A 10,523-nucleotide genomic window follows, 5' to 3' on the forward strand; every position below is an offset into this window, starting at 1 on the left:
ATTCTTTTGAAATGTCTATGAAACCAATTAGTAATTGATATTTAACAACTGCTATGGGAAGTAAATGTAATAGTTTTAACAAAACATTTATTGGTAGGCATTTTTTCCTGATAGCAGGATTAGCGCTTTAAGATGTGTTTAGCATAAGTAAAATGCATTTTGCACATGCGAAATTAGACAATGTCAAATTATGTTAGATATGCACTGAATGGTACATTTTTATTCCATTTAAGAATGTGAATGCTGGCTGACTTTGTATCAACGTACCATTCATAAAACACTTAATGTTTTATAAATACTTTAAAAGATAATTCATTAGAATTTTGTGAAGATTTGTCAAAACATGAATAAAATAAGCATTAAATTTAGAAATTATTATTTTTTGTACTTATTTTTTGTCATGTTTTTAAAATTGACAGGATTTAAAAATTTATGTCAATTAAACTCTTATGTGCTGCATTTAACTACAAATTAAATTAATATAAAACAACTAAATGGATCGTTTTTTTCTCACTTACTCTGCTTTCAAATGTAGAAGTTTGCATTTTGGGTTGGAGAATAAAGTGAGAGAGAAATAGTGTGAAACAGAACCAAAACATACTGTAGATGACAGACAAGTGCACCCAAACTTTCCCAGTGTGTGCACTGCTGTAGAGTAAAACAAAAACGCTTGACTTTTTTAATTTTTTAATTTTTTATTTTTTTTAAACAAATCAAGGCTATGGTGTTTGTCGTCACACTGCAAAGTGGTCTTATTTACTTATACTTGTACATGTTTAGGCAGGTTCTCACTGACTTCTGCATTTTACTCTTGGGTGGACTGTTTATTATCAATTGCAGTTAATTTCGACACTATGAGCTTTCATCACCAGAGCATGCAGTGACTGAGAAATCACATCTTTAAATCACTTAAACGATAAGATAACATAAATCACATAACTGCTGTATATGAAACAGGTTTATGGCTCTTACCAAAACATCTTCTACTATAGGTTTATAATATTGCATTTAACTATATGGCTATGTTATACTGTGAAGTTATCTTTTTTGTGATAGAAAATAAGTTTAGGCATAAATAAGTAAGAGAATTTAGGTGAAACCCTTAGACCGGGCCAACTGAGTTATTTCTTCTGTTAATAAGTAGCCTGCAGTATATGTACTTTGGGTAAACAAATTACTTCAACACAGAAAAGTGAAACCTCATCCTTCCCCTCCATATATTAAACAGGATGTTCTTGTTTGTCATATGATACACTGCATATGAGGAGGCGGAACCTGGCTTGAACTTTATATTCAGTTGTCTCAGCCCTTTCTGACACAGTCATCATGAAGGCAGCAGTGACCCTTCTAGCTGTCTCTCTCCTTCATGTCTGCTCTTCAGTCCCTGTTGGACGCCCCATCAACTGGCTCAGACAATGTCGCGCCTCCACCAACCTCTCCATCACAGCACTGGAGGTGTTGCCAGGCGGAGGCTGGGACAATCTCCGCAACATGGATATGGGCCGAGTCATGAACCTCAGCTACTTCCAGTGCCAGACCACTGAGGATGGGCTCTACCTCATCCCAGATGAGGTGTTTGTCATTCCCCACAAGGAGACGGGTGTGGAGACAAACTCAGAGATAATCAACTCCTGGCTGGAGCAGAAAAGCTCTACATCTCACTCCATAAATGCAGACATATCCTTTCTCCCAGTGCTGAATGGGAAATTCTCTACAGAGAACCAGAGGATGAAAACCCATCAGGTCAAAGACTCTTCAACTACAGCCAGAGTGCAAGTAAGTCTTTAATTTCCATAGTTTGGATGAATACAATAAAAAGCACATATATTTGTTACAACAATTGTGGATCAGGAGCCAAATAATGTCCCAAATCTTTTTTATGTATAAAAAAAAGTAATACCATTGATTACTTATGTATTTGGTTAATAAAAAAATGTTAAAAGTGAGTTGCCTTAAATATTTGATGTATTTATAGGCAATTTAACAGAGGCAGTGTACTAAACAAGAATGCCGTAAATGTGCCTGTCTGATCCTGAAGTCAATGTCTTATCTTTAGTTCCAAATAGATGTTATGGATGTCACCTTAAAAAGCAAATAAGGAAAAGGAATTAAAAATATATAAGTTGAAATAAAAAACAAGAAAAACAAACAACATAATGGAATCTAATTTTTTTCCTTAAAGGTTCGTAACTTCATCTACACAGTTAAGGCTTATCCGGACTTCACTCTGGACGCTCGCTTTGCTCAACAAGCCAAAGAGATAGCTGATGCAATTGAAAACAACCAAACAAGGAATGCAAACTATCTCTCAGAGAAGATGGTGCTGGACTATGGAACCCATGTTATCACTAGTGTCGATGCGGGGGCTACTTTGGTGCAGGAAGACTACCTCCGTTCCTCATACGTGTCGGACAGTGTGGCAGAAAGTTCCTCAATCAAAGCACAGGCAGGGTTAAACTTTTTTGACAAACTCAAGTTTGACATAAGCAGTCAAAGTGCCCAACAGAGCTCATCACTTCAAACGTATCAGTCCAACATTCAGTACTCTCTTATCCAAAGCCACGGTGGCGGCACACCTTTCTATCCTGGCATCACTCTGCAGAAGTGGCAGGAAAGTACCAGGAACAACCTGGTGGCTATTGATCGGTCAGGATTTCCCCTGCACTACTTTATAAATACCAACACCTTCCCTGACCTGCCACAGCCTACAGTTGGCAAAGTGGCTGTTACAGTGAGTCAGGCCATAGAGCGATACTACAAGGTCAACACGCGGCCTGGATGTGTCAACATCGACTCCAAGAACTTTAACTTTCAAGCCAACGTTGATGATGCATCCTGTGAGGGCCCCGCTACAAACCTTAGTTTTGGTGGTGTCTACCAGCAGTGTATTCCCCTTAGCTCAGATGCAGGTCCTATATGTGATGCCCTGGCCCAGAAAAACCCCGAAACAGGTGACTTCTCCTGTCGTCCGCCTTACTCCCCCAATTTACTGAGGTCAGAAGAAAGACAGCAGGGTTACACTACGTATGACTGCTATGATGAAACCTACAGTTGCGGGTTTCTTGGGTTTTTCGATTGTCATCGTCAAGTGTGTCAGGACAACTACCACGTTCGCTCTGCTCGCATCAACACCTACTGGTGCTCTGTAAACGGACAGGCCCCAGAAAACTCAGGGTATCTGTTTGGGGGAATATATAGCCCCTCTCTGCTGAACCCCCTCACCAATGCCAAAAGCTGCCCCCCGAACTTCATTCCAGTAAAGTTTCTCTCAGATGGCCAAGTGATCTGTGTGAGTAACGACTATGAAACTGCCACCAGATATTCAGTACCATTTGGAGGCCTCTTCAGCTGTCAGTCAAGCAACCCATTAGCAGGGTTCCAACGTCGCTGTCCTCCCAAGTTCAGTCAGCACCTCGCTACAGTGAGCGACGGCTGTGAAATTCTTTACTGTGTCCAGTCAGGACTGTTCACAGGTGGGCAGCTGCTTCCGATCCATCTGCCTCCTTTCACTAAACGTCCTCTTGTGAGCATGCAAGCCACAAACACGGTCCTTGTGATGACTGAAGGAGATAAGAGCTGGGTCAGAGTGGGGCAGACCAAGGCGTGGAAACTGGCCAAACCAGAGGAAATCAAGGACATTTTAAAGAAGCTTAATCCTGAACTGAATCAGATGTCTAGTGGAGAAAAAGCAGGGGTTGCCTTTGGTGTGATAGGTTTAATGGTCCTGGTGGTATTGGCAGTACTCCTGGTGAAGAGAAGGAGGAGGCTGTCTGGGTTTAGGACAACTAGAGGCTATGAGGAAATACGTGGAGAGGTTGACAGTCATGAAGGAGAGAGGGAGACACAGCAGGATGAGGCTTGAGAAAAACACAGCTTAGAGGCCTGGCATCCAGAGAGGTTAATCTGGAGTGACAAGTTTTGTTTGAAAATTCCTTGTCGATTGTCAGCCCACAAATCACTGTCATGCATCCTACAGGAATGAAAAATGTTCATATGTTTAAGGGCTCCTAGGCTCCTAGAATCAGATGGCCTTTGCTTTAATTATTATTCTTTTGGGATGTTTATGAAACCAATTAGTAATTAATTTATTGGCTTTTTTCTAGTAACCAGATGTGTACCTTGCATTACCAACTTTAGACAATACCATATTATGTTAGAGCTAAGAAACATTTACAGCAATCTGCCTTTGAACAGAAAATGGCACAAAGCAGAAGTGATTGCCAAACGCAACAGTGAACCAATACTGCCCTCATAAGGCCAATGTGCACAATGCCATGTGTTACGGCTGTATGTGTTTCCTTGTACCGTTTGTCTCTTTTCCTCTTCTGTCCTGTATTTCTGCCCCAGATGTGCTACATTTGTTAGCTTAATGAACCAAACTGACATGGGAATGATGACCTCATGGCGTCCTGCAGAGAGGCTTATGGGAATGGGTACCGCTGGGCTTTTTCAGTTTATGCTTTTGGTACTCTAGATTTATTGTTTGTGTGTCTTTATATTAATAAACCATAGAATTGGTTGTTTTAAAGGTGTTTCTTTGTGGTTGGTTTGAGTCAGTGTTGGAGTGCTTTTTGCAACATAGAAATGCCTAAGAGTGTGGCATAACGCATATAGTATTTAAACATTTTTATTGCCAGTTTAAGAATTTGAATACTTTGTATGTCTTTGTTCATAAAACATTTTGTACTTCATAAATATTTTTACAGATAACATTTTGTAAAGCCCTTTTTTCAACCTGAATAAAATAATCATGGGATTAAAATGTTAATTTTTGTACATTACTTTTTGTATCACACCAATAAAATTGACAGGATTTTAAAATGTATGTCAATTAAAAATTTCTGCACTGTAACTACTAATTAAAGTACTGTAAAACATTTTAATGGACTTATGCTTGGTATGTCTCTGTTCATGCCAATCATTAGTAACACCCTAAATCCTCTGAAGAAACACCTCGCTCAGGGGCCACTTGAAGTGATCAATCTTACCCACAGCAATACATAAATACATACCCACAAACGCAAATGCATCCACTCTGGGCGAAGATACAGATTCCCCAGGATAAAAACTAACAGATACAAATTTTCCTTTGCACCCACGGCAATTAATGCCCTAAATTTGCACTGAGCTTGAGCAGCTGCTCAGAAGCATCCTACAGTGTTTAGGCCACCATTTCAGCCTTTTGACACGAACAAATAGATGAATAATGAATAAAAAAAACACCACAGTAAATCATGGTTAAAAAAATTAAAAGTATCAAATTATTTTAAAACGATAATCAGTGTTCTACCACAAATTGACCTCGCAACAGGCCTCTGTGAGGTGTATAAAAAAATATTTTTACCTTGTAATCTTAAATCTTTGAGCTAAATCTAAACGCTTTTACTTTTAACTTTTCATGGCAGAAATTATATTTATACTGTAATATTGAGGGTAATACATAATGCAAAAGTCACATTTGAAGTAGATCTCACACTAGGTAAACGTGCATAAGTCTGTAAACGTGGCACCAGAGCACAAACTGGCTCTCTAAATAAATCTGGGTTGAAAAACAAATCTTCCTCTTTGTCATGCTGAAGGAACCTTTTGCAGAGAGTGCAGAGAGAGACTTTAATCTTCCCTGGCCATACGGAGAAAACCACCAACATTCCACCCACATACATAAATAGACAATGGCAAAACTGACCTCATGGTGTTGGTAAGGTTATCGGTACACAAACAGTCTGGTTCAGACGTTGTATTAGACAAAAACACACACAGTCACTCCAACAGACATACACACGTGTACACTCGCACACACATACATGCATATACACAGCCATTTCCCGTAAAGGGTGCTCATACCAAGGTGCATCTTTGCTCTCGTGACTATACAAGAATCTCCCTCCCCCACACATGCACGTGCACACACACAGCTGTGAGGGATTCATAGAGCTGGGTCATGAACATGAAAACAAACCCACTCATGCTGAGGAAATTACTAATGCTTAGGGAGGGAGAGAGAGAGAGATACATAGCCCCGAAGCAGGGAAACTCCCTCTTCGGTCTTTTTCATAAGGCGGCGGACAGACAAAAGAGTGCTCCCAGCAGGCTTTCAGCTCAGCCAAAGCTCGCTCAGCCGTGATTTCATTTCCAGCAGGATGAAGAATTAGAATTTAGATTAGTTCAGTTTGCAGTTCATCATATACAGTGAGCTGTGCCATCGATGGGGTTAGCAAAGAGAGGGAGGCACGATTGTATTTTTGTGGCTATTAAAATCTGGAGAGGAATTTTAGTGGGCAGAGAAAGCTACAGTCTGACAACCCTTAAAAGAGGACGAGGACACAATCTGAAGGACGATAAATATAATGCAGTCCAAGGTAAGATTGTGTGTCTCCTCTTCTATCTCTGTTGTGCACGTTTCTAGAGTTGACATAACATCTGTGGCAGGATTACTCCTGTTTATAAAGCAGAGAGGATTAGAGGCTCATCTGCATTCACCGTGTAACACACATAATTCATCTTCCATTATTAGATAGTTTGCTATCAGCAACAACTCTGCAGTCTTCTCACTGGTAAATCTGTGGAAATTACTTTTGACTATACAGCAATTACAACGGGCAACACTGACTACTGTCTCATTTGTCACTTTCACATTTAGGCAACCATGCAGGGTGGAGGACACCAACGGAGCAACTTTGTCTTGTTTATATTGGCTTTACTGGTCACATTGGAGGTCTGCAGGGTCCAGGGCTGTCGGGTCGGCTCAGGCTCAGAGTGTGAGAAAACCCCGTTCGTCCCGGGCCACAACCTGGCAGGGGAGGGTTTTGATGTGGTGCGGATGCGTCGAACAGGCGCATATGTCATCAATGTCAAAGGTCATCTGGTTGACAACCACACCTGTACACTGTGTCCAAATCGCTTCCAACAAGGCCAGGTGAAAACTGTAAAACTCAATCTTCTCTTCTCACTCTTCCATGGTGCCTTCAATCAGTCTAAATTCCCTTCATCTAATTCCATTCACACCACTTTGGGCTCTTTTTTTGCTCCTTCTGCCCACTGTTTTTCCTCCCTCTGTACTATTCCCCACTTCCTTTAACTATTTTCTTCCTCCACCTGCATCCTGCCTTCTCTCTCCTCCTCAGATTCAGAGGCTGCCAGCAGCAGTGCTCGACTGGCGTCCCTTCAGTCGCTGCAGTAAACAGCTTTCTAGTGCCCTCCACCACTCAGTGGACTCCCTGCTGCGCAGCTCCAACTCACTGGTGAACAACAACTGGGGCCTGGGTTTGAGTTTGGAAAACATTGGCAAGGCAGTGCTGGGAGGAAGCCGCTCAGACTTGGCAAAGTTTGCTCGTTCGCAGCACAGTGTGGACAAGGCCACTTTCGCCATCCACGAAATCAGCTGCACCTACTACAGGTAAAGAGGAGTGTGTGTTTATAAATTGTGCTGATTGTAATGATATTGTATTTGCTGATTGATGTAGTTTCACTGGAATTAATAAATTAATCTGACTGACATTCAGCACCAAAAATATGTTCTCATTATTTGACGAAAGGGTTGCAATGAATGTTTCATGCATATACATATTAGAGGATGTGAGGATTCTGGTTTTAAGTCTTTTAAATGTGGATAAATATGGATATTATTTTCGATACATTAATCAAAATTCATTAATAAGAACAAAATTTGCAGGTGGCTCAACAGATGCCAGTTGTAAAATTAATATCTGCAGGTACTCGCTCATAATTCTTTGAGACACCCACTGCATGTAAAGAAAGCAAATGTATTAGCATATACCAGTCACAGTTTAGGATGTTAGCTGGCAGATGTTTCTGAGGTTGTGAGGAAAAATAGACAGAAATGAATTAACAAACACAGGGTCCACAATGAAGCCTTTTTTGTGACGTTACAAGCTACGACAGCTTAAGTTGAGGCCTTACGGTGAACCCGACTGTTTATTCTATGAGTCAAGATCATATTGTCACTGTGTTATGGTTGAACTCCACGTGCCTTTTGTTTTTTCAGCTACAGGCTGGCTGATCATCCCCAGCTGAGTGCAGAGTTCACAAAGCATCTGAAGAGACTCCCACAGAGTTTAAATACAAGCCAGGACAGAGCCCTGTATAGACGGCTGATAGACACCTATGGAACACACTACATACACCAGGTCAGGCGGTTGACACAATCTACTTTTCCTGTCTTTTATCGTGTAGCACTTACTCTGCAGAATGTCTTTTTGGAAGGTTTGCACTTTGGAACAAGTACAAAATAATGCTGAAGATAATGACAGAGTAGGTATGAGGAACCTTGTTGCTCATAAGCCAAAAGGGAGTTTTCAGCCTTCATTTCATCATTTGTTTGCGTCTCCTAGGTCCAGCTTGGTGGTAAGGTGAGGCGAATCACCGCCTTCAGGACCTGCCTGGCCACACTGAAGGGCTTCTCCGAGACTGAGGTCAAAAACTGCCTGAATGCTGAACTCCGAATGGCTCTTGGTTTCCTCCCTGCCAATGCATCCTTCTCCAACAAGTGTGACAACCTCCTGAAAGGCAACATGAGCATGGGCTTCTACCAAGGCTTCATGACCCATAAGATTGAGGTTATCGGAGGGGAGAAGTACTTCCCTGACATCCTCTACCAGCAGGAGCCATCTGAAGCTTACCACAGCTGGATGAACAGCCTCCACGACAATCCTGATGTGGTTTCTTACGCCATCTTCCCTCTGCATCATTTAGTGGAGGACTCCGAGATCAGTGATAATCTCAAAAGCACTGTCACAGAGTATATTAAAGAGAACCAGCTGAAAGAAGACCAGCTTGGACTCAAGAACTGCTCCCCGACTCCCAACCTGGACCATAACTGCTGTCCTCTACGTGCTGGCAGAGGAACTCTCAGACTGGAGATGCACCGAGCTGCAGGTTTGAGGGCGGATACCTTCACGAAGACGGACGCCTTCGTGAAGATCTTCTACAACGGCATATACGAGGAGACTGAGACGGTGATGGACAACAACGACCCAGTGTGGAATGCAACTTATGACTTTGGATCAGTGGAACTGGGTCAAGAGTTGAGGTTTGAAGTCTGGGATAGAGATGTACTTTACAATGACGTAGCGGGCAGATGTGTTGTCTTTCCTGAGCGAGGAACTCACTCTCTAAGCTGTCAGCTGAGCAAAGGAGTTCTCTATTTCACCTACACCATCAAATGCGACGCTCATTTGACAGGCTTCAGGTGTGGACGATACTCCCCCAATGCTGAGTAGATTTGTTACGTGTTAATCTAGATTTTAGTGTTGTCTTGACACATGACGTTAAACTTTCAAGTATCAAATGTTTTTTATTGTCTCATTTCCCTTGCATTTTAACTGCAGACATTTGTTAGCATTTTTGATGCCAAACAAACTTCCACTTCCCTCACATAGATTTCATAATGTACATTTCTATAAGAGTCCATCCAAGGAAAAAACATAGCTGTCAGCCCTTTTCTATGTAAATGTCATGTAATGTTGCAGTATAAACTAACAAAAGTCAAAGCCCTTGTGAATCCAAAATAAAGTGATTTTGATTCAGGGTTTTTTCTTTTTTTACTGCTGAATGTCACATTGAGTTGTCTTACGTCTGATGCAATTCCATTTATTGATAATGCATTGATAACCACAAGGGCTACACACACACACTCAGCATTTCTATAAACGTACTCATTCATGCAACCTTTAATTTAAAAGGAATAAATTCTCAGGTCATTTCAGAGAAACTGGATTAAGTCATTCCAGTCTCTAGATCTAAATATCATTAAACCTTGAAGTTGCCATATTATGCTCATTTTCAGGATCATAATTTTATTTAGGGGTTTAATTTTCAAAAAACTACATATTTTTGTCATACTGCACATTGCTGCAGCACCTCTTTTCACCCTGTGTGTTCACTGCTCCGTTTTGGCTACTGAGTGAAGCATCTTGCTTCAATAGGAGTTGCACCACAGACCGTTTATTACTGGACGAAGCCACCCTGCAGATTTTAATGGAGAGCAGTGAAGCCAGTTTTGGTCCTATAAAATACATGTCTTTCGCGCATGATCGCGCAGCACAAGCATGGTTTAGTGATCCAGAGTAAGGGCAGAAACACTGTAATTCTGGTAGCTGCGTAATTTATGGAAGTAAAGGCTGGACTACAATCGAGCTGTTTTAAGGCAGTTCAGGAGCAGTGCTTTCTGTGGGAGAGAGTAACCCCTTCTGGGCTGGACGTTTTCACTTTGCAAACCTATTACCAACACAAAAAAGAAAAGGGAAATATGACCTCTTTAATGTAAAAAGTGCAGTATATTTGCATTGTCATTATTTATATCCTTTTTTTAATTTGCATGTTGGTGAAATTCGACTTTTAAATGACTTTTAATAACGATCATAGTAGACTCAAAATGGCCAGTCTTACAGTATATATTGTAATATTATTAAACATTTCGTAATAAGTATTAACGCCAACCCTTGCTCCAGAATGGTTTAAGTCTTGGCAGCTCCTCCTGCGGAATCACCAAGGCATGACCACAC

At 41.1% G+C, this 10,523-nt stretch overlaps 2 protein-coding genes across 2 annotated transcripts; both read left to right on the top strand.

The window, feature by feature from the left end:
* Positions 1-1,304: 1,304 nt before the first annotated feature.
* Positions 1,305-4,887, top strand: LOC119891768 (macrophage-expressed gene 1 protein-like). Its single transcript, XM_038703624.1, has 2 exons — positions 1,305-1,776; positions 2,183-4,887. The coding sequence occupies exons 1-2, from the start codon at positions 1,327-1,329 to the stop codon at positions 3,860-3,862; spliced, it is 2,130 nt and encodes a 709-aa protein (XP_038559552.1). The 5' UTR covers positions 1,305-1,326; the 3' UTR covers positions 3,863-4,887.
* Positions 4,888-6,003: 1,116 nt separating this feature from the next.
* On the top strand, positions 6,004-9,548 carry prf1.5 (perforin 1.5). Its single transcript, XM_038703625.1, has 5 exons — positions 6,004-6,359; positions 6,641-6,916; positions 7,125-7,396; positions 8,006-8,147; positions 8,352-9,548. The coding sequence occupies exons 1-5, from the start codon at positions 6,348-6,350 to the stop codon at positions 9,237-9,239; spliced, it is 1,590 nt and encodes a 529-aa protein (XP_038559553.1). The 5' UTR covers positions 6,004-6,347; the 3' UTR covers positions 9,240-9,548.
* Positions 9,549-10,523: the final 975 nt, after the last annotated feature.

Source organism: Micropterus salmoides, unplaced genomic scaffold (assembly GCF_014851395.1).
Source record: "Micropterus salmoides isolate LMB-PRFRI ecotype aquatic unplaced genomic scaffold, ASM1485139v1 Ms_hic_scaffold_7, whole genome shotgun sequence".
Lineage (NCBI taxonomy): Eukaryota > Metazoa > Chordata > Actinopteri > Centrarchiformes > Centrarchidae > Micropterus > Micropterus salmoides.